Source organism: Sorghum bicolor, chromosome 1 (genome assembly GCF_000003195.3).
Source record: "Sorghum bicolor cultivar BTx623 chromosome 1, Sorghum_bicolor_NCBIv3, whole genome shotgun sequence".
Taxonomy (NCBI): domain Eukaryota; kingdom Viridiplantae; phylum Streptophyta; class Magnoliopsida; order Poales; family Poaceae; genus Sorghum; species Sorghum bicolor.
The window spans coordinates 77,539,921-77,564,062 of NC_012870.2; the positions used below are offsets into that span (position 1 = coordinate 77,539,921).

Genomic DNA, 24,142 nt, shown 5'->3' on the forward strand with positions numbered 1-24,142 from the left:
ATAGTGTTATATTAGGACGCAACTTACGACTTATAGACCAGTAGCACCAGCGAATTGGGTTTCAGATATAGAATTTTCTCTCTGCTTTTTGCCCCTACCAATTCAATCATGGCCTTCCTGTCCTCCGGCGACGGCGACAAGCCGACAGCCGCCTTGTCGTCGCGAATGGACTTAGGCTCCTGAGGAAAACAAAAATCTTGGTGGGAATGGGATGGAAACGACCATAGCATCAAGCCGGCCATCAACCATCGCCCTCTCCTCGTTGCCGGCCTCTCGGCTCTCGCCAAGTCGCCCAGATCCTCGTGGTGCGGAAGGTGGTGCTAGCCTGCAGCTTGCTGTCGTAGCGGAAAGGTCGCCGCGCGCCGCCACCGCTAAACAACTCCAGCACGTCAACGCTCTTGCTCGTCAACTCACCAATCACGCTCGATCGACCTTTACACACACATGCAGTCACAGAGCTCTTGCACCAATCACAATTCGATCTTACACCAATCACAGATCGATAAACTCGTGACAAGAAGAGAGCTAGAAAGATAGAGTTTCGTTCAAAAGCGTTACAGAGAACTCTTCGGGATAGCCAAGAATTAGACTTGCCTACAGCTCCTCCAACAGCCAATAACACATCAGCAAGCTCCTACTTTCTTGCTACTCACTGCATCATCCTCTGATTCTGCGGCGGCAGCCTCCAGCTCCACTCAAGCTGACACACTAGCTCACACTCTGCGGCAGGGATGATCTTGGCGCCTATCCAACGACGCCGGAGCTGCCACAACCGATGCCATTGATTCGGATATGCATGCAGCGAACACTCATACATGGAGCCTTCAGAGACACCATGGTAGAGAGCAGGAAGGAGGTGGCCTCTTTCTTGATTTCTTCAAGCTTGTCCTCTCCCAGACGAAGTCAGAGGTGATAGCGGCATCGTCCACTTCTTATTGGTTCAGAGGCAAACCAGGGGAGGGAGAGGAGCGAGGGAGGGTTACACATCACTAGCTCAATTTAAGGGCCGGCGACACGTCACGTCATCTACTGTACCTGAATCAGGTATTCAGGTATTGAGCACATAAGCAACATGCATGCGTGCAGTAATCTTGTTTAGCACCAAACTTCGCCAGTAGCTCATGCTTCTCGGAGTTGCCAAAGCAACGACTGCTCTCCCTACACACGTCACGTTGGCCTCTGGTTGTCATTCTCCTCCAGCTCCTCCTCCACATCCTGGACCAGCCCTGAGCGTGTCAGTGTCAGCGTGCTCGAGCTGCTCTCGCTCATTTCCTCTCCCTTACATCCCTCCTGCTCCTCCTCTCCCTGAGCGGCCTCCCTTCGCTTGGCAAAGATGGCAAGGACCATGTGATGCAAGGCTCAACACAAGATGATTGATGGATGGATGAAGTTCGAAGGATGGAAAACAAAGACAAGGAAAAGGTGATATATTAGAGAAGAATGAACAGCCAGACTGATAGGATAAATAGATAATCATACTATAAAAAAATACAATTTATTTTTAAGATGGTTATCTAGTGCCACTAGATGAGATTTAACCTTACATGTACATTGAGTGGTGTGGTGAAGTGCAAGTGAAAACCATTGAAAATGTTTTGAAATTTTTAACTCGGGCCATCTCGTGATTTTTTTTAGCTAGCAATTTCAAAAGGTTTGAAAAGAGGAGCTTGATGGGCTATTTTTATAGCCACCAAAGCCCTCCGGTGGACAATGGAGTGCACCTATCTAAGCTTAGGTGTTGTGGAGTTTGATCGTTCGTTGAAGACCTTCGGTTAGAGCATAGCCTTAGAACCCTGTTAAATGTCCAGTGCAAATCTAAACTTGTCGTCCAACCCACTAGCACCCACCCACAACTTTGGAGACGTTGACGAACACCATAAATCGGGCCCGTTCCCTTAATTTTAGGGACACAGGCGCCCCACATCTATAGAGTTTATTCTCTTCAGAGATCATCCTATGTCTCCTATCTTCTCCAAAGTTCACCAAACCAAACACCACAACAGATAAGCTCGCTCTATATCTTTCACATTGTCCCTTGAATCACGCTTAGAATAGAAGCTCGGGCATTGCTAAATATGGATGTGTTAGAATCTGAGTTCGCATGATTAATAAGAGAGATAAAATGTTTTCCACATGCCATCTTCCTCTGAAGAAATTATATATGACGAACGTCAAACTTAGAGGATGTTGCTTCAAACCAGGGCGAAACTACGGTATGTTACGGGGGTCCGCCGACCCCGACGGTTTTTGTAAATCCTTTGTAGATTAAGACTTTAGTTAGTTCATAATCCTAATAAAACACCATATTGCACCAGCTTTCTCTAATTGACCCCGGTAACTCTATTTTCTAGATTCGCTGCTGCTTCAAACAGTTACACAGGATAGCCCGCATATCCACCAATGACTCACAATTCATTTGATCAAAACAATAGAAGGCTCCACATGTTGGAAAGGATCACTAAGCAATTTGGTGCCAGATAGACAATATTTAGTCCTATTTGATCACTCCTTCCAACTCCGGCTTTGTCCTACCGTAGCCAAGGAACTAGAGCCGGAGGAGATGGGCTTCTCCTGGATCTATTTCATTTAGAGGAGAGAGAGAGAGAGAGGACTTTGATAAATTGTGCATGAGTTGGAGGAGCCAGAGCCACTAAACCCTTCTAAATGGCCTCTTAATGTGACGTATAAGATTAGAGTTGCATTGTTCAGCTTGCTAAAATTTGGCTGCTCATGCTGGTTTGTTGTTAGAGAAAAGCATTAGTGTTATATGATGCCCGGTGTTCTCCTGTGCTCCCCTTTTCCATCTCGGTTTTTTAAATGAACCAATCTTAAGGACTAAATACATATAGAAATACTAATATTTTTATACTAGAAAAGTATGATTAAACGAATCATGTGATATAGTCTTTAATAAAATTATTCAGATATACAAATAACGATTTTATTTTTTATAAACCTAGTCTACCTTAAAAATCAATTGTTTCCTCGAGAAACGACATGTGAATTTTAGGACGAGGGGTGACAGACTACTACCCAAACCCAAATTCTTCGTTCACTCAAATCTTCACACTCCTTTCTAGTACAACGACATGGCCTTCGTCTCCATCTCCGGCAAGGTATCAACATCTCCAACGGGTTAAGGTCAGGAGGTATGTTTTCGTTTAAGGAAGTCATTAACTGTATGACAACATGTTAATAATAGAGCACTATCTCAAGTGGGTCTTTCACATGTGCTTCGGTTCGTAGTTGGCAAAGTATTTGGGGCTCAAGAATGAAAAGACGGTTATATTAGCAGCAGGTCTTTTTCGGCTTGCTTATCAAATGAACAGGTTGATTCTGGTTGACACAACTATTAGGAAGATTCTAGACAAAGGATGACCTTTGGTTCAACTTGCATGGCTATCAATGGGGCACCGCAGAATCATGCATTGTGTAAGAGCATCTCCAACAGATATGCAATTGGACTGTGCATTCTAGAAATTTGCCAAAAACCTTAAAAATTGCTCTTCAACAGTTATGCATTTGACTTATGCATTTTGGCAAACTTGGCATTTGATGGACCAAACTTGACATTTTTGCATAAGCACAATGACTTGGCAATTTTAATATCCCAAGTTTCCTGGACTCCTTGTCGTGCGCGACCTCCCCACGCGCCGCAGTAGTTTCCCGCGATGACTCCTCCTCCCCGCGCGAACTCTTCTTTCCCCCGCGCCGCAGCCTCCTTTCTTCACGCAGCAGGTTGGAGCAGATCTTACCGGCCTGGAGCAAGCAGCGACGTGGACTGGCCGGTGACCTCGAAGGCTTGGTGCGGAATGATGGGGAGAAGGCCGCGACGGACCTAGAGGCCGCGCGCGACGTGAACTCTGCGACCTGCGACTTCGTGGACTGCTGGCACGCGACGGAACTCTGGCGAACTGCGACTTCGTGGACTGGCGGACCGGGAGGCCGCGATTCACAGAAACGGCGGTGACTTGCGACTTCGTGGACTGGCGGCGACGGGCGACAGAAATTCCCGCGTAGAGGAAAAATCTCGCGCGAAGCGCGCCAAACAAAAAAAGATCCCGGATAAAAATAGTTGGGTCCACTATTTTGGGAAATGCCAAGTCAAAAATGCTAAACACTTGGAGATGGACTTATTTTTCATTTAGCAAAACGTTTAGGGACTTGACAAATTCCAACAAATGGTAAATTTCAATTGCATAACTGTTGGAGATGCTCTAAAGGGACTTGTTACTTTTGGCATGATTTTCTTAGGGCATTTGCCACTGTCTTTTTGCATAAAACATCATCACTATTGTAGCATGGTTTTTCACATCATGTAAATTTAATAATACATATACATGGTGGGCATAGTGGCCTAAGGCTGAGCATTAGTCACTGAAAAAGGATTTCATAGGCTTTGGGAAGGCATAAGCGTTCACAAAAAGAATGGCTGAAATAGCAAGGGATCCCGTACTCGCAGGGAGAACCTAGAATCTTGGGTTGAATTTATCAGCAACAAAAACAGAGAACTCGATACCCTTCGCCCCTTCAGCATAAGTAGGTTATCATTTCATTCCCACTTCATATCAGAAATAATAAAGCTGAAAGAGTTTGTAATTCTGTAAAGAAACCAGGTGCAAAGAAAGCTGGTGGGTTACTGAATCAGGCAAGAACAAACTGAACAATCCCGGCTGCTAATCACATAGCTTAGCCAAAGCTTTCTCTTTCGGCAAATCTGCCAAATTAAAGTAGGGTCCGTTGCTGATTTCCTGCGGATTCTGAGTGGGTCATCTCTGTCTCTCTGAACCAAGTGGCGCTGCTGAAGGAAAAACAATGCCATGTGTGAGTGTAACTTTTTCGTCTTCAAGGAGCTGGCTTTTGTTTAGTTCAGAAAACAACGAGGGCTAAAGCATGGCCACTTTGGATCACTAGGACAAGCGAGGATCGTCAAGGCAAAGTGCCCCGCGTTTTATGGGGTTTCAGATTGAGACTACTGATCTCCTTTTGCCTTTGGCTGCACCAGGGCTCCAAGAGCCGACTTCTTCAGTTCTTCTGAACCAGGGTTGGCTTCTTGTCCTTTACAGAAACTAGAATGGATGTTAACCGCGTTGGCTTGGTATATGCATGTCACATAGGAGTATTCTCCAAGCTCTTCTGTTGATACTGTATAGAGACTGCACTCTGAAACCCCATACGAAACTGATAAAGGTTGCACTCTGAAGCCCCCCATATGAAGCCTGAACCTGGTTCAGACAAGGGATAAGAGAAGAGAATGTGGGCAGCTTTATTTTCATCAGCTGTAACTGGACGTCGCCGTCATGAGCGATACATAAACCTACTAAAACTTTTTCATATCATAACGTCTCATCAACACTTTCGAAAGCCGGGATTTCGCCACTTTTGAAAGCCGAGATAAGCCCGGGACCCTCCATGACGAATGACGGCCGGGCAGCTTGGTTTCAGGTACGTTGTAGTTGAGGCGAGGGTGTCCGGTCCATCCTTATCTCAATGGAACGGCCGGGTCGATTGTTAAGGCCCTGTTCGTTTACGTCAGAATAGGTCACGAATAGAAATGAACGGGGCCTAACTTGGCCACAAGCACTGCACTTGGGGCAAGTGAAAAAGGCCTTCTTTAGTTCCAAAAGATGTTTAAAACTACCTATCACATCGAAGCTTGGAGCATTAACAAAATAACTAATTATACAGTTTATTTATAATTTACGAGATAAATTTTTTAAATCTAACTAATTCATAATCGGACAATAGTTATCAATACAAATAAAAATATTATAATAGCTAAAACTAAATTTTTTCGTGAACTAAACAAGGTCAAAGTTGAGTGAAGCTGTGAACATGAGAAGCTAGCCAGAGTGTCGATTGCACGTGTGTGCAACCTAGCTAGCACCTGATGATCAACACCAGACAATGTGCCCGACGCCCGATGCCCGATGCCCAATGCCCCATGCATGGCCTGCTCGAGAGTCGAGACGATCTATCATCTATCTACAGAGTGCAGACTACAGCCACGAAGAAGAAAGGAGTTCGAGAAAAAGATTGGATGGAGACCTGGTCGGAGCTTACATGCACTGAGCTCGATCTATGATGGAAAGGTCCAATTTATCTTCCACGACCATGATAGTCGTCTAATTTTGCTCCCTCAACTACAAACGGTTTTAGAAGTTAAGAGAGATAAAAAATTTGATTTTATAATTTGGGAAGCAAAATCAGATGACCATGAGACAAATTAGACTTTTTTTTTAAAAAAAAAGAGAGGGAGGGAGGCAGGAACTGGGCCGGAAGGGTGGGCTTCAGCCCAGGGAGGCTGGCTGGAACCTTGAGCCTAACAGGAGCTTTAGGGTTTTTTTTTAATATTTTTCAAATGGATTTTGTATAAGATTTCAGAACTAATCGATCGAAGCGTATTTAAAAAATAATTAAACTGCGCACAAATAGACACTATGCATTCGTTATGCTTAACATAGTTTATAAAAATTACCATCCTCCACTAACAAATAGGTCTTGACGCTAATTAATTATAGAAAAAATAAATTACTACAAATAATTAACTAGGGTATTATAATGTTGTGGTCAGGGCTGTAGAGCGAAGTGGTGGAGCTCCGCTAGCCGGAACATGGTCTTTGGAGTTGGTTGTAGCTCGGCGGAGGAATTGTTCCAACTCCGATGGGGGGACAACGAGATTTCATGAAATCTATAGTCAATCCTATTTTCTATAAGACGGTTAACAATTGAATACAATTTTCCCATTATTTGACTATCCATAATAGTGCGAAAAAATTGCATAGAAAGTATAGCCTAGACTTGAGTTTCTCGACCTGTTGCCTTAGGATTAGTTAATTCTCTTTCTCGATGGAACATGGAAGAGATATATGTCACTCAGCGGTAGAGTGTTTTGCCTTAGGATTCGAGTCTGGTTATCCTTACATCTAACATGAGTTGTTTCTCTTTTGACTTAATCCTCCACCATGATCGAACGAGAATGGATAATAGGTTGAGATTGGTGCGGGTTGCGATGAATGATAAGATGGACTAATGAGGCTCCAATGAGCTAGCTGACATCATTGGAGCATGGTTCTGGTGTGGCTAGTGGGGTGGGTGAGATACGACGGTGGAGTGGATTTGGGAGGCAGATCTAGGTCGAACCATAACATCTCTATCCCTATGCACACTGTCTCTCTCCTATAATTCACCCACCTCCGTCAATGATGGCACATGCCCCATCAATGATGGCAGTTATCTCCACCCGAGGCGGCCTCACCCGCAGCTGGCCTGGTCATGTGCGTTCAACCTCGGAGGAGTGAACATATAGGAGCTTATGTCAGAGGCGTCAATAGAGCCAGAGGCGTTAGCATTGTCGTGGTGTCGGTAGAACACAAGCATCTCCTGCACTAGAGGCGTTAGCGGAGCTGGCATCAAAGGAGTGGACGTCCGTCTAGGAGCCACATTCAATGTCAGAGTAGTAGACGTCTAGTTTGATGGCGGTTAACTGTGGACTAGTGCAATTTTGATGCGATGACTGACATAATTGGAGTATGAATCTACTGTGGCAGTGATGGGGTGGGCGAGACACGATGGTGGAGTGGATCTAGGAGGGAAAGATCAAACTTTGACATCCCTATCCTTATGCACATTGTCTCTCTTACAGTGGACACATCCCATGCATATTGTCTTTCTCCTATAGTGCACCTATCCTATACACATCCAACACTCCTCCTGTAGTGCACCTATCTTGTCAATGGCAGTCATCGTCTAGGCCTTCAAGACCACAACCTCGTGGTTGGGCCCACCCGCAAAAGTGCCAGCGTCACTCTAATGACTGTGGCGGTTCTGCCGCTCATCGCCATCAGGAGCTCCCCCTTATCCTTGGAGCTACGGTGGTGCCTCTTGTAGAACAGGCAACAACATGCATTGTGTCAATGATGAGGATACCCCCCCTCCACTACACAGATGAGCTCGATGATGAGGTGTTGGTGTGTCCCGCCAGTGCCAGATCTTGCCCTATAGAGTAGTGAGGGCGTCATTATTCGACATTGGAGGATGGGCTGGTGGCATGCTAACGGTGCCATCTTGTCGGAGCCATAGAGCTAGGTGGTGGTGGAGCAACCGTAGCCTCGACCGTGGGAGCCTCACCCACGGTGGAGGAGAGTGCACGCCGATAGCCACTTACGGAGCTATGGGCCTGTTTAGATGCAGCCAAACAGCCAAAACTTTTGGAGAAATGAACACTTTTTGGAATAATAGATCTAAACAGGGGCTTGTAAAACTTGACTGTAAAGATTTGGAATTTGGGACCTTGGAGCCCCAAAACTGTGTAAACTTGCTTGGGGACCCGTGTCATGTGTCTTTCAGACCAAAAAATTTGAAAAACATCTAAACACCTACTTAAATGTAAAGTTTACGGCCAAAAGTTTTGGGAATCTAAACAGGCCCTATGTAGAGGCCAAACTTGGTCATGGCTCCCCTTGGTTATGGACATCTTAATAAAATATGATATACTAGACATGTTGGCTATTGATTTCTTTCTCTCATCTCAATAGTACCTATGTCGCCTTCAATTCATTTAGTAGATCTGGTCATAGCCTGAACTTTGCAGACTCCGTGTAGCAACATAGGTACTATTGAGATGAATTATTTGTAGACCTACATTATTTTTTCCCTTAAAATGATTGAAAAGGTCCACATAGGATCTATCCCCTTGCTGATTCACGTTTCACCATATTGTTATGCATCACAAGTTTGGTAATATTGTATGCTAATTTGTGGTAAACTGAAAATAACATCTTTTCCTCTTACAATTCGAGAAGCATAGCAAGTTAGTCCCTTAGTCTTGTTTGTTTTTCTAACCTAGCACTTAATACGAGGGCAGTGATCCTAAAACAAAAATTAGGAGGGCAGAAACGATTCATGAGGAGCTCACCTCACACTCACAGTGATCTTGTTTCATTAGGTGCCCGTGCCCCAACAGGAACATTTGATCTGGTGCCTCTCTTTTCGAGAACAGCAAGTGTACGAAATGACGAGGGTACAAAAGTTTCACCGAACTGAACAGGGAATCCTGTGTCTACACTTTACACCTCGACTCGCAAATTCAGCTACTGTAAAACTCGCAACCTCTGACGCGGTAAAACAGTCAGGTTTGCCACTCGCCACCACCCAAAGGGCACTACACTAACACGTGTACACCAGCTAGCTAGGGACGAGCAGCGGCGACCACTACTCCACCACCCAGGTCACGGCGATGGGGCTCCTCACGACGTGATTCCCCAGGCCGCCGCTCTGCTTCCACACCAGGTACCCCTCCACGCTGTCCTTCGCCGCGGGCGGCGACGGCGCGTCCACGGTCACCCGGAAGCTCCGCTGCTCGCCGAACTCCACGAACGACAGCGTCGTGGGCGCCACCGTGACCTTCACTCCCGGCGGCGCGGAGACCTGCACGGCGTACGTCGAGTTGGGCGTTCCGACGTTGGTCACCGTCCGCAGCAGCACCGCCGACCTGGCGCCGTTCCTGAGCGCCACCGCGATCGACGGGTAGTTGAGGCTGAAGACGCCCCTGTTCCTGTCCCCGCCGAGCGCCGCGCTGCAGTTGACGCCGGTGTGGGTGATCTTGAAGATCTCCATGTGGGTGTACCCGAGCGTGCACAGGTGAATCACGTAGTCGGCTGGCTGGATATCGTAGACAAGGCCCGGGTCGACGGCGCGCGCCGGGCTCACGTGCCCCGCGCCCATGGCGAACACGCCAGCGCGCCCGCCGTCGCCGCCGTCCACGATCGCCTTACCCCGTCGGTCGGTTATGTCGGCCGTGGTCATGATCGCGGACCGGACCATCGCCGGGCTCCAAGACGGGTGCGCGGACCGGATCAGCGCCGCGATGCCGCTCACGTGAGGCGCCGCCATCGATGTCCCCGAGAGCACGGTGAAGTTGGACCGACGGGCGTCGCTCTCCAGCCCCGACGGGCCCAGGTTCCCTGGCCACGCCGCGATGATGTTCACCCCGGGGGCGACCACGTCGGGCTTCAGCACCGACGGGTTCGTCAGGCTCGGCCCGCGCGCCGAGAACACGGCCACCGCCGGAGCGCGCGCGCGCCCGATCCGCGTGCCGCCGAACACTATCCTCGCCACCGGCCGCGGCGTCGATCTGATGTATCTCTTCAGCTCCACGGCCTCCCGGTACCCTATGAGCGTCGCTGGCAGGACGTGGACGTCGATGGAGTCCTCCTGCCGGTTTATCTCGGAGTTGGCCAGCACCATGGCCGCGCCGCCTGCTTCTTTTACAGCCTCGCCTTTGTCGGCACGGCCCGTGATGCCGCGGTCGCAGACCACCATCTTTCCGGCGACGGCGGCTTTATCCAGGGACCCCTTGAGGCAGTACTCGGATTCCCGGGTCCCACCAACGGCGTACACCAGCTCGAGCTCCTTCCCGCCTTTTTTCAAACCGATTTCCCCGGGGTACATGGACTCGCCGTACAGGACCCGTCCGTCACCGAGCCGGACGTACGCCGGGAAGCGGCGGTCCAGTGTTGCAGCGCCGACAGTCAACACCCACGGCGCCTCGTTGGCGACGGAGCTCCGCGCCGGCCCATTGTTCCCGGCGGCGCACACGACGGAGACGCCGCGCGCCGTGGCGCGGAAGCTGCCGATGGCGATGCTGTCCTCGAAGAGCGGGATGGGGAACCCGCCGAGCGAGAGCGACAGGACGTCGACGCCGTCGCGCACGGCGTCGTCCATCCCGGCGAGGATGTCGGAGCTGTAGCAGCCGTTGAACCAGCACACCTTGTATGCGGCGACGTGCGCGCCGGGAGCCACGCCGCGCGCCTCCCCGAGCCCGGCGCCCAGGACGCTGGCCCCGGCGACGGCCGCGCCCGCCGCCGTGGACGCCGTGTGGGTGCCGTGCCCATGCGCGTCCCGCGGCGACACGTACTCCAGCAGCGACGCCGCCTCCGAGGGGTTGGTCGGGTAGTTGGCGCGGTGTCCCTTGGAGTAGAACCGCGCGCCGATGAGCTTCCGGTTGCAGTTGGAGGCGTTGAAGTGCTCCCCGCCCTGGCACACGCCTGCCCAGCGCACGGGCGCCGGCGGCATCCCACGGTCGTCGAAGCTGGGGTTCTCGGGCCAGACGCCGGTGTCGAGCACCCCGATGATGGTGCCGCGGCCGTACCCGGACCGCGCCCACGCGCCCGTGGGGCAGAAATTGAGCCCGAGGAAGCGGTACGAGTAGGTGGTGTGGAGCTCCACCCGCCGGTCGGCGCGCACCGACGCGACGCCCGGGAGAGCACGCAGCGCCGCGGCCTCGCCGTCCGCGAGCTGCGCCGCGAAGCCGTCGAACACGGTGTGGTACGAGTAGAGGAGGCGCGAGGACGGGCGCTTCTCCTGCTCCCACGCCACGGACCTCTCGAGGAAGGAGAGGTGCCAGTCGACCTTGGACTTGGAGGCGGAGAGCACGGCCTCGCTGCTGCCACCCTCGTCGTGCGGGTGCAGCTGCACGATGTAGGTCTGCATCGTCTCCGCGGCGGCACCGAGGACGGCCGCCGGAAGGAGGAGGAGCAAGAACAACGAGTGGCAGACTAGTAACACCCTGGCGACATCCATTGCTGCTGCCAACTGATCTGGTTTGCGATGGTTGGAAGACGAGGCAGAGCTGGGTTCGTCGGTGTCGTATTTGAAGCGGCGTGGGAGAGGAGCACCAAGCGCGGGAGCCGCGTCCGCGTGGCGAGAATTTGAGACGGGGAGAGAGGTCACGTGAGGACCAGGCGGGCTCGCGGTCACACGAGATGAAGTGAAGGGGAGTAAATTTGGCAGACCTCCCGCTCCTCCACCGTCTGATCTCCTCCGATCCTCGTCTGAGTTGCATTCTATCCACAATTACGCAGGCACGGGTAGAGAGAGACGGACTGGGGATGGTCGATGGAGCGCGTATCCGCAGACCGCAGTAATGGATGAATCAGCGCGCAAAACGGATGGCTGAATCCGCTACTCGGCTGCTGCGTGCTCGGGCGAGTAGAGCCACGGAATCCTTCTCTGTTTCGTTCTTCCTGTCTCTCTGGCACTATCGGATCATGCCATTTATGACGTGTTCCTTAAATTTCCTTCTGCTGCGACGGAGGTTGGACGTCTTGCTTGCCTCACTGCGCCAGCAATAGCATGCGCAGCCAGTCCAGCGGTCCAGCCGCGGGGATGCGCGAGCAGGCACGGCGGCGGTGTGCAAGTGCAACGCCCACGGCCTCATTGAATGGTGCTGCGTGCGCGGCGCGGCAGGCCGGCGGGGCACAGCCAACTATTTACACCTACGGCCACGGGCCACGGCTCCCAGTCCTCCCATGCCATGCCTCCCATGGCGCGCGCGCGCGCAGGGGTGGCGAGCGCCGGGCGCCGACACCTCTCCCATCCCCTTGGGCGGCCCGCGGCGACAGGCTCCCTGCATTCAAGTCAACACCTGACCTGACGCGCGCTCCTCACCGACCGCCTGTCGCGTAGTACTACTCTCGAGTTGCTGCGGCTCTGCAGTGCAGCTCCGGTTGCTCGGGCGCGCCTCGTCCGCCGGTCATGGGTTGGTGTTTCCGCGCCTCATGGACTGTAGATCTCGTGGTGTATGCCAACTCGTCAAGATGTTCTCTGACTCCACTATGGCGTCGTACAAGGTGACTCAACGCGTAAAAACGAACGCTGGGCTTGCTGCCGTTACATATCGGGCAAAAAAAAAATCAAAATACTGCATTCTTCTTTTTTCAAAAGCCTCTACAGTATGATCAAATATTCGTGTAAACTCAATCGATCACCATTCTATAACCTAGACAATACACCATGCTCGTCATCAGTCCAGTGTATGCTGTCTTGACCTAGAGTTCCTTTGGCAGGGCTCTCGCTTCTCTAAAAATCACTTCTTTTAAGTTTCTTCGGAAAAGACACGTTCTAACGTTTCGGGCGTGTATATACACAAAATCGCTTGGGCTTCACCCGTTTTTAGTTTCAGAAATCGTTTGCTCTACATATGCGTCTGATAGGGCTTTGATTGAGCCGGTGGATAACTCAAAGAAAAAAGCTCATATTTCCTACAACTAAAAAGAAAAAAAAGAAAATAATTTTTCCGTGCAACTTTGGTTTGGTGTAACCTCAAGTCTTATCTCCCCTTGCGATCTCGCACAGCTCCAAAAGGAAACCAAAATAACACGTACAGATGAAAAAGGAAACCCAGCAAGCCGACGTGCGATCTCGGTCGTTCGGTTTCAAAAGGAAACAAAAAATCTCATACGTACGCTGCAGTGCACAAAAGGAATCCGGCATCCTTCAAAAGGAAACAAAAATCCTTCGATCGCCGGCGATCAGTTCGGTTTTAGAAGGAAACAGAAAAATCTCGTACGGACACTGCACAAAAAGAATCCGGCACCGCAATGTGCATGGGGATCATTTCAACCTTCAAGCTGTCGCTCGCATCACACCGCAACGTCAACCCCTCGATCAGTTCGTGCTCACCGGAATCAGTTCGACCTCCAACCTGCCGCTCGCACGGCACCGCGACGTGCGCCCTCGCGATCAGTTCGACCTCTAAGCCGCAGGATCATTTCAACCTCTAAGCCGCCGCTTGCACGACACCGTGACGTCAACCCCTCGATCAGTTCGTCCTCGCGATCAGTTCGTCCTCATGGGAATCAGCTCGACCTCCAAGCTGCCGCTCGAACGGCACCGCGACGTGCGGCCTCGCGATTAGTTCGACCTCTAAGCTGTCGTTGCCAAGCCACCCCCGCACCAGGCCGTTGAACCACCGCGACCGTGCGCCCCCACGATCAGTTCGACCTCCAAGCCACCGTCTCAAATTCGTTGTCACCAAGTCGCCTCCGCACCAGGTCGTCGAACCACCGCGACCCCCGACACTCCTACATGCGCCCCCGCTCCGCACCTCTATGTATTTTAATGTTGATATTTAAATTTTACAGTATTAAAATTTTATTGTGTGATCTATGTATTTTTAGTATAAACTGTTAGCAACGCACATGCCGTTCTCAGAAAAAATATTGTATACAAGGAGGTCCTAACGCCATAGACGAGGTAATATTACTTTATTGATTCATAATTGCATTTTTTTAATTCAAATTTTTCTGCACAAATAATATCTCACTATCTCCATATTTGTTATTGTTCTTAGGGATTTTCAATTGGCTTATCAAACTCTACAGAGAGATGCTCTATACATACTTATGTGATGACATAATTACCTCGAGTGTTTTATTGTAAATAAATAAATTATATTTTATTATTATTGGTTTACTAGACAACATACTCATGGTCATGAGTTGGAATGGAATAGCTATCATTTTGTGCTAAAAATCTCCTAACAATTGTAAAATTTATAACATGATGGTAAGAGTATATTAACAGTCGTGCCCATATCTACAATTTATATTTTGTCAAGCAGTTGTAACAGCTGTGACCCTGTATCTACAATTTATATTTGGTCAAGCAGTTGTAACAGTCGTGACCGTATCTAGCTTCCCATCCCTCAGTACGAGTGTATTCTCATCCCTCTATACGAGTGTATAAGTATGTGTGCATTTGACAGACATTCTGTATTTTTTGTTTTTTTAAAGTAAGGCAACACCAAGGCTCACCACATAAGGCAGCCGACTGCATATGTTTCATCTGAGCAACTATTGCATACACACATTAAAAGTTATATCTACAATGCAAATTATAATGTCAAACAAATAGATTATAATATGCCAACAAATAGATATGTCAAACAGATATGCCAATAAATAGAAGATTATAATTTTATTATCTTATTATGCGAACCATGTATTTTAAATAAAAAATGTTTACTATCCCGTAGCAACGCACGGACACGCTACCTAGTTAAGTTAAAAAAGGCATTAAGGGATTGGATATCGGATGGACTTTGTGCTCAAGTGAACACGGGTGGGAAACAATCATTATTAAGGGCTTAAAAATAAATTGAATCGGGTAAAATTCTTGCGTTAAGCTATAATTTTTTTGGGGCTGTTAGCCTTGAGAGCCTGAGTACGAGTTACTCTTAAATTCTTATGTTGGACTCCACATAAGTAGATCTATACAATGAACATATAATACAGTATGCTTAAGTACAAAGTTTTTGCTATAAATGTTTTGTCTTTTGTCTTTTTTTATTTATTTTAGCTAATATTTGAAAAATCATAGTGAATTACAAGAAAAATCATAAAATCATAAAATATAATTTAGTTAGACTTCATATGAGCATATCTACACAGTAAATATATAATATGGTAGGCTTTAGTATAATTTTGTTGTTGTAGCTTTAGATCTATGCTTGTTTCACTACCGGAATCCGGCTCTTTGCCGAGTGTCTAGTGGTTTGCCGAGTGTTTTTTTTCGGGCACTCGGCAAAGAGCTTCTTTGCCGAGTGCTAAAAAAAAACGCACGGCAAAAAAAAACTCTGGATAAATAGGGTTCTTTGGCGAGTGTAAAAAAACACTCGGTAAAGAGCTCTTTATCGAGTGTTTTTTTTGACACTCGGCAAAGAACCCTCTTTGCCGAGTGTTTTTTTTTGACACTCGGCAAAGACCCTCTTTGCCGAGTGCAAAAAAAAGAAACACTCGGCAAAGAAAATTTCAAATCAAAATTTGAAGCCCTAAACAAATTCAAATCAAAAAGTTTTGAACTACAAAGTTGTATAACTTCTCAAGATCTATAATCTTTATTTTGGCCATTTCTTCATTTGGCAAAGTGAAAATAAATTTGTTCACAAATTTTATCTCTCTTATAGTTCCTAGAACTACAAGAGAGATATATAAGGTTTGTGAAAAATATTAGAATTACCGTGTCAGATGAGCAAATGATCAAACAACCAAAATAAACTTTATAGATTTTGACAAGTTTTGAAATTTTATAGTTGACAATTTTTTCATTTCAGTTTATCTTATCATTTAAAACTGCGTCATTATTTGAAAATTTTTAATTTTAATTTTCTGAAATTACCTCGGATGAAAAACCTGACTAAATAAACTTTGTAGGTCTCGAAAAGTTATGAAACTTTGTAGTTGATAACTTTTTTATTTGAAATCATGTTGTCATGCAAAAACTACGTTTAAATTTCTCAAATTTGAAATTTAAATTTGTAAACCACCTCGGATGGAGAAACTTCCTAAATAAAAATTATAGATCCCAAAAAGTTATGAAACTTTGTAGTTAACAACTTTTTGATTTGAAATCGTTTAGAGCCTCAAATAATTAATTTACATGTGATTTAGTATGATATATGAAGAACCAAAACGTAATGTAATCACAACAGATGGTGTAGTGCTGTGGTGAAGGAGGGAGCTTGATGGGCAGCCCTTCCAAAAAAATTTCTATTTTTTTGGCTTTTTTTTTATTTTTTTTTTGCCGAGTGCCCGATAAAAAACACTCGGCAAAGACCTCTTTGCCGACCAGAATTTTGTCGTGTACTCTTTGCCGAGTGTGGCACTCGGTAAAGATTTTGCCGAGTGTATTTGGGCCTTTGCCGAGTGTTTTTGACACTCGGCAAAGCATCTGTCTCCCGTAGTGTTTGTAATTAATTGAAATAGTTTATAGCTGCAGCTTCTATAAATATTTTTAGACTAAAATATACATATACTATATGTTCATTGTGTATATATACCCGTGTCGAGTCTAAGAAAATTAGATTTTTCTATTTTATTATTTATTTATGATTTACTATATTTTTTCAAAGGTTCAGCCAAACAAATAAAAAAGAAAAATAAAAAATCTTTATAGAAAAAACTTTGTACTAAAGAATACCATATTATATGTTTACTGTGTAGATTTACTTATGAAGAGTCCAAAAAATTTGGATAGAATTTTATAATTTTTCTATAATTTACTATGATTTTTTAAAGATTCAGCCAAAATAATTTAAAAAGAAAAAGACAAAACCATTGTTACTGTACAAAGATCATAATCCACTGTAGCAAAACCGTCTTTGAAATCGCTCTAAGGAGGTAAAATGCATGGTTTGAAAAGTTGAGAGAGGTAGTTTGTTCGGTTTTGAAGTTGAGGGAGAAAAATGCACGGTTTGAAAAAGCTGAGGGAGGTGGTTTGTCCAGTTTTAGACTTGGGAGAGGAAAAATAAACTTTCGGGAAAGTTGGAGGATGAAAAGTAGACTTTTTCCAAATTGAGAAATTGGCTATTATAGAACTCCAAACGTGTGGCTTCTCTAGAATAGGATTTTTAACATTAATTTCTTCAAAATAGGACCTCAAACGTTGGTAATAAGCTACAATAACATTTTGTGTCTTTTGAATCTCTTTTCTTATCTAAATACATGTATTTGTTCCTAAAGTGACCTTTTTACCCTTCATTCACTGTGATGATCGGTTCTGTTAGAAAAAACATCATAACTTCATGGCCGCGGCTTCTATCCGTGGCTCCGTGTTGCCTTGTCTAGCTTTGTTTTCATGCCTTGCTGCCAGGCTTTAGTCCGTGACCCTTTTTCAGCTTCTGTCCATGGCTTCTGCCTTGCTGCCTGGTGCAAGACGCAAAACGAGAGCACCAGCAGCAGAAGTCGCCTACAGTCTGGTCTCCTGCCCGCACAACGAGGCTGCAAGATGGAGCTTGGACGGCCACCGGAGGGAGCAGATCGCCCACCGCCGTCGGGGGCTCGCTGGGCGACGGTGGATCACCGGGGAGAGATGGCACCATGGTGGGCTGGTGGCGGAGTCGAACAGGCCCGGGTGATGGAAGACTTATGGTGGAAATGATGATTTTTTTTAGAGAGAAACTAAAACTTTGATCTGTGTATAGAGGGTGGAGGACAATACAGTCATTAACTGAAAATAAATGTATTTTGAATTACCAAAATTGATTAAAAAGACCCAAAATGTTATTAGAGCTTATAAACAATGTTTGGAGTCCTATTTAGAAGAAACCAACGTTACGAGTCCTATTATAGAGAAACCAGTAGTTTGGAGTCCCTATAATAACCAATTTCTCTTCCAAATTACAACGACGATTAGCCTGACGGCTGGATGGCCCGTTCTCGTTCTCCTCGTTCAATTTCCGGTCCACCAGCATCAGACTCGTCGTCGCCGACGCCTCGTGTCGGGGTCAATCTGAACATCCGCCGTACCGCCGCCACCACGCCGCAACCTCCCACCGATTCGAGCACCAAGGTCGCCGACGAGCAGCAACAGCAATGATGAACTACGTCTTTTTTTAATATTTCTACTTTTATGTAACTTTAAATCCATACTTTCTTATTTTTATTTATTAATAAGATAATAATATATGTTGATGTATAGGATATTAAAAAAATATCTAGGCGAGTTACTGTGGATACGACATAGTATTTTTTAGGGTTATAATTAGATATATATCATTGAAAATATAACGGTTTAAAAAGATATATCATTACTATTTAAGATATTTAATTTAAAACATACTAATATAATTTCACACATCTCCAAAAATATAACACCGCATTCATAATTTCTAAACTAAGGCCTTGTTGCTACGAAATTTTTTTGGATTTCTCTACTGTAGCACTTTCGTTTGGTTGTGACAAATATTGTCCAATCATAGACTAACTAAGGTCAAAAGATTTGTTTCGCGATTTACAAGCAAACTGTGTAATTAGTTTTTGTTTATATTTAATGCTTTATGCATATACTGTAAAATTCGATGTGACGAGAAATCTTAATTTTTTTTTGGTTTTTGGGTGAACTAAACAAGACCTTATTTTTTTCCCTTCTTTTCTCTCTCTTCCGTTTCACCACCGGTAAATGACTGGCATGTGCTGACCCACGCAACTAAGGCCCTTGATTGGATGTTGTCGGATTCACTTTAATCTATGTGTGTTGGTGTGGATTTGGATGGAATTGAGTTCAAATTCTACACCAATCCACCTCAATACATGTGGATTGATGTGAATCCGACTACATCCAAACAAGACCCGAAAGTTGAGAGAGAGGGGGGTAAGCTGGACTAAATTGCCCTTGCGCGCACGCCCCTTAGCCCACCGTCTGGACTCGTCTCGCCCGCGGCCGATCTCCTGCATCCGCTCGCCGCGCCGCAATCCGGAGGCCGGAGGAGACTGCGCTCAGTCGAGCACTACCTGGGGCCCAGCATCCTAGCGACCATCTCCGGCACGGCGTCCGCCCTCTGCAGCCCCGGTGTACACCCATGTCCTTTACTGGTTCCGCCCCTGAGCAGCAGCAACCCGCCACTGCGCGGATCTCCTCGTCCTCAGCCGGCTCCGGAAGGCTCGTCACTCCGTTCTGGAAAGGTTGATTACGCAGCTCAAATGTTGCGGCAGTAGGAGCTTCCTTTTGCTCTCCTCACGAGTCTTCTTTTGATGCAGAGAAGTATGAGAGGGACGCGAGGAGGTACTGGGACATCTTCTACAAGCGCCACGAGGACAAGGTTACTCTGCTGTCCTTGTTTCTCGCTCGTTTAAAGTAGATATTGATGCTTTAGCTTGAGAACGAGAGTAGTTGAATTTCGAATCTAGATCGTTATCGGGTAGGATAAGTTCAAGGTGTTAGGAAGCATTAGTTGAGGAGGGCAACCTCACTCTTTTGTTTATGGGCAACGATATGAGGTAGCATATGGTTCTAGAGTAAAGGTCTGAGCCCTGCACAACAAAGTTTGAAGCAAGGATGCATGACCTATGACCTATTTATACTAAATAAATAGATACCCTTGCCTTTCGTTTGCGGAGTGCCACTGGTATCACTTGTTGAGCCTTGAGACATCCTAGGAAGAAGCTACGGGTTCTGGAAGATGGGTGGTCTGGAAAAGATTGATCTGTCAGGTGGCATGTAGAGGCTGAAGTTTAATGTCAGGTGGTATGTAGAGGTTGAAGTTGAAGGCTTAGTAGTTTTTGTTTTCTCTGATGGTGTTAGAGTTTCTGGCCAGAAGGCCCAAACTGTGAGTGGTGGTGTACACTGAATGCTGTGAACAGTCTGCTGGTCTTGGTTATTCTAGCACTGGGGTTTGATCCCTGTAATTCTAAAAAAAGTATGTTGTAAGAAACTGCTCAAGTCCTTATTCCCCCCTGAATTATATAGAACAATCTTTTGGATCTTTGAACCTTGTTTCACATGCTACTGATGCTCTCATTTTCTACTTCAAGCACTTTCTCATATCATAAACTTGTCCTCGTTTAGATCTGTTTTGTCATGCATTTGATTTGTGTCCTTGTACTTTGGCAGTTCTTCAAGGATCGACATTACCTGGATAAAGAATGGGGAAAGTACTTTGAGGTAAACATAAAGAAACAGCAACCACCCAATATTGCCATAATGTACATACATGAAACTAATGTTAGTCTGATATCTGATGAACATAGGGAGGAGATGGAGAAAAGAAGGTGGTTCTAGAGGTATGTCGTATCCTTGCTTTGTTGGTAATGCCAATGATCCTGTAAGGTTGTTTTCTGTGACTGCTGTTATATGGCTGTATCAGACAATTGAACTGTGCATAAATTTATTACCATCGTAACAATAATTAAATAAATTTTGAATATGAGTGCTCCTTGATGTGAAACTTGGAATATGAATATGTATCTTTAAGGCAATCCACGCTCAAATCAGCACAGAACCTATGACATTTCATTTTTTAATCAGTTTTATAGTATTACATGCCTTGCATCTTGCAAATCTTGTAGTGATTTCTTGCTTTCATAAGTATGATTGTTGTGAAGTTCAATGTAGGTTGGTTGTGGAGCTGGGAACACAATCTATCCGTTGCTTTCTACATATCCAGATATTTTTGTCCATGCCTGTGATTTTTCTCCACGAGCTGTCGATTTGGTCAAGGTAGTTATTTATCTAATTCCAGTAAGAGCTGAAGTGCTGAACAATTGTTTAATATCTTTAGTATTGTTTTGGCTTGATGTTATTCAATGGTATATGCAGAAACACAAGGACTTCAAACCTGACCAGATAAATGCATTCGTCTGTGATATTTCATCAGAACAACTAACCGAGAATATGGAACCTTCTTCTGCTGACATTGTAACGATGGTAACATGCTATATCTGATTATGTGTCGATTAATAAAAGATGTTTGACATATTTTGACTTATAGTTGACATTTGTTTGCAAGTGTAACAACTAACATATTAAGTAGATCTTTATGCTTTCTGCAGTCGCACCAGATAAAATGCCTATGGTTCTGGAGAATGTTAGAAGTGTCCTAAAAGTAAGGACTCCATACCAATAGATCACCTTTTATTGCTCAGAAGTTGTCATAATGGCCTAGTTGTAAACTGAATCCTGTCTTCTGTATCAGCATGGTGGCCGTGTTCTCTTTCGGGACTATGCCTTCGGTGACCTTGCACAGGTTTAATTTCTTATCTACTCCTTGAGATCTGGATATTAGAATTGTTGAAACTTTATGGTTTGGAAAACCTTTGTCTTTCTCTTGGTTGTGTATGTCTGTGTAACATTTGGAATCATGTGTAAGTAGATTGTTTGGAAATAACAAAAGAATAAGCCTGCTTGTCGCTATGTTCTTTTCATGCTTAGAACACAAAAGCTATCTTTATTACTATTCAAAACTCTGTTGCCATGTTCGAGTTCTCATTTGATTTTTCCCATTTCCTACCTAGGTGTCCATGTGCAACTTGCTTTGTCCCTCTTTTTCCCCCCTTGTTATTCCTTCCTGTAACTTATGCTTTCACTTAGGTTATCATTCATTCATTCTTATCTAAATGATTTAGATGCTACTACCCCGAACTTGCTGGGACTAAATGATTTTGTTGTTTTGTTTATGTTCTTCAAAAAACAAACTGTAGGAAAGGCTTATGTCAAAGGGACAGCAAATAAGTGAGAACTTCTATGTCAGAGGTGATGGTACGGTGAGTGGATCGCCTACAAATATATTCTGCAAGGACATTCAGTACATTATTAACATATTCGTCCAGCAGTATGCTAATTTCAAATGGTTACATGAAACAACACAACATATGTTTTTTTGCAGCGTGCATATTACTTTTCAAATGAATATCTGGTGGATTTATTTTCAAAATGTGGATTTACTCTTGAGGAAATATGTGTGCACAACAAGCAAGTTGAAAACCGTTCACTGGAGTTGGTGATGAACAGGTAATCTTTTTTGCTAAGTATCGCTAATAACTCGTTTTCTGACAAGTGCCTGAATTTTCAGTATTATGTCTTACCTAGGAATTGGGTCCAAGCTACCTTCACCTTAAACTCAGCTAGTTCTCAAGGTCCAAATGGTCAACACGATCTCCTTGTTTGCGAAGGAGAGGAGGATAAGCTAGCTTCTGACACATCTACGAAGAAAAGCAGCAGCGAAGAAATTGATCTTTCTGAAGATTTTTGCAACATGTTTGGGACATCACACAGCCTTAATGAGGTGCAGTGAAATAATTGGATGTCATAACAACTAATTGATTACCATTTACTTTGCTATAAATTTCGTTTTATTTGAACTTAATATAAAAAATTAAAACAAAGAGCTTACTAGGAATACTCTGCAAGCTTGGTAGTTGAGTCTGAAGAAGTAGAACAAGAAATTGGAAAGATAATCACAGAAAGAAAAATGAAAGAAATTGAAAGGTCTGTTCAAACTCTCTCTGTTCATCTGGAACAAGGCAATTATGCTACAGAATTTGCTTGATTGGGTTTGGGGTATGACTGTTTGGTGTACACAAAATGACAACCCCCAGTACGTATCAAGATGTAGCATTGGTTTGCAATCCTATGGTTGCCAAAGCATGCAAATGTTTTACTGCAACTGCATGGCAGGTCCCCACCCTATCTAGTCTTTCTAGTTCCAACATGACCTAAGTGGCTCATGATCATAAACACCATAAACATAAAAGTTCGTTATCCTTTTCAGCCACTAATTTTGACTTATTTTTCTCTTTTGGTTTCCAGGTAGCCATTAAACATTGTCATTGTCTTGTAAATTCACAGAGTCATTTGGTTTGTAGGTACAAATCATTGGGATCAAAGCAAAAGGTCACGACTTCAAAATAAAAATGCTCAGGAAGGAATACCAGCACACCTGCAAATCAACCGGCTTAATGCTTTGGGAATCTGCTCAATTCATGTGCTCTCTTTTAGCAGAGAATCCTTACATTGTTGCAGGCAAAAGGGTTCTGGAGTTGGGCTGTGGCTCAGCTGGCATCTGCTCGATGGTTGCTGCAAGTTTCACTCAGTTTGTTGTAGCTACAGATGGGGATGAAGAATCACTCGATCTCCTTAGACAAAACATCTCCTCGAATCTGGAGCCTAATTCTCTGAGCAGAATTAAGATTAGGAAGTTATTTTGGGGCAACAAAGATGATACGCAGGCAGTCCGAGAGCTTTCTGGTAATGGTGCAGGTTTTGATTGCATAATAGGCACCGACGTGACCTACAATCCCGATGCTATACACCCTCTCTTCGTGACTGCGAGGGAGCTGATTTCTGACAGAGCTAACAAGGATTCAACCCCTGCTCTTATTCTTTGCTACATTCAGCGACGAGTTGATGAGGACTCCATCCTTTCTAATGCAACGTCCCAGGGTTTCAGGCTTGTGGACAAATGGATAAATGGACTTCATGAGAGTAACGGTATCATCAGTTCTTGGTTCTCTGGTAATGATGTCTGCAGTGCTTTCCGGAATGCAGTACTTTCAGTATTGTACTTCGAGCTGTGAAAATTATGCCTGCTTGCCAGGATCTCATTGTTACTGTATAACCTGAAGAATTTTTGTAGCAGCTGTATCAAGCAATGGGCAAAACGACTAGAACATTAGAAGAATTTTTGTAGCAGCTGTATCAAGCAATGGGCAAAACGACTAGAACATTACAGTCTGATTTTTTTAATATATATGCTTCCAATACGACTGGCATGGGTGAAGCACAGCTGGTGGCGCGGCAACTTTTGGTAGGCGCGCTAGGTCCTGAAGATTTTTGGCGAATGCCGCCACTAGACGCCGACGGCCCGATGCCACGACGCAGGTGCACGCGGCCTGTACCATGTTGGCATGATGTGCGAGCGCGACGCGGATGGGGTGTCACGTACGTAAGAGCCTGCCTGCAGTTTAGTTCGTCGACCTACTCTGCTCGACCGCGTGCCGGCAAACCTGGGCGCCGCGCCGAACAGTACCGGCTCGTGCTCACCGTCACCGGCGACCCAAGCCTGTTCCCTGGTCATGAAAAATTG

The 24,142-nt window shown here is 45.6% G+C and overlaps 2 protein-coding genes across 2 annotated transcripts; one reads left to right on the forward strand and one right to left on the reverse strand.

The window, feature by feature from the left end:
- LOC8085499 (subtilisin-like protease SBT1.2) lies at positions 8,902-11,607 on the reverse strand. Its single transcript, XM_021451705.1, has one exon. The coding sequence runs from the start codon at positions 11,581-11,583 to the stop codon at positions 9,214-9,216; it is 2,370 nt and encodes a 789-aa protein (XP_021307380.1). The 5' UTR covers positions 11,584-11,607; the 3' UTR covers positions 8,902-9,213.
- On the forward strand, positions 18,951-23,819 carry LOC8080578. Its single transcript, XM_002465829.2, has 12 exons — positions 18,951-19,244; positions 19,320-19,381; positions 20,173-20,223; positions 20,310-20,342; positions 20,674-20,778; positions 20,878-20,985; positions 21,092-21,163; positions 21,254-21,304; positions 21,759-21,821; positions 21,944-22,068; positions 22,147-22,342; positions 22,923-23,819. The coding sequence occupies exons 1-12, from the start codon at positions 19,142-19,144 to the stop codon at positions 23,631-23,633; spliced, it is 1,680 nt and encodes a 559-aa protein (XP_002465874.1). The 5' UTR covers positions 18,951-19,141; the 3' UTR covers positions 23,634-23,819.

Coding starts and splice junctions, on each gene's coding strand:
- LOC8085499 (XM_021451705.1), bottom strand. CDS start 11,583: ATGGATGTCGCCAGGGTGTTACTAGTCTGCCACTCGTTGTTCTTGCTC.
- LOC8080578 (XM_002465829.2), top strand. CDS start 19,142: ATGTCCTTTACTGGTTCCGCCCCTGAGCAGCAGCAACCCGCCACTGCG. Junction 19,245..19,319: donor CGTCACTCCGTTCTGGAAAG/GTTGATTACGCA, acceptor CTTTTGATGCAG/AGAAGTATGAGAGGGACGCG. Junction 20,343..20,673: donor AAAAGAAGGTGGTTCTAGAG/GTATGTCGTATC, acceptor AGTTCAATGTAG/GTTGGTTGTGGAGCTGGGAA.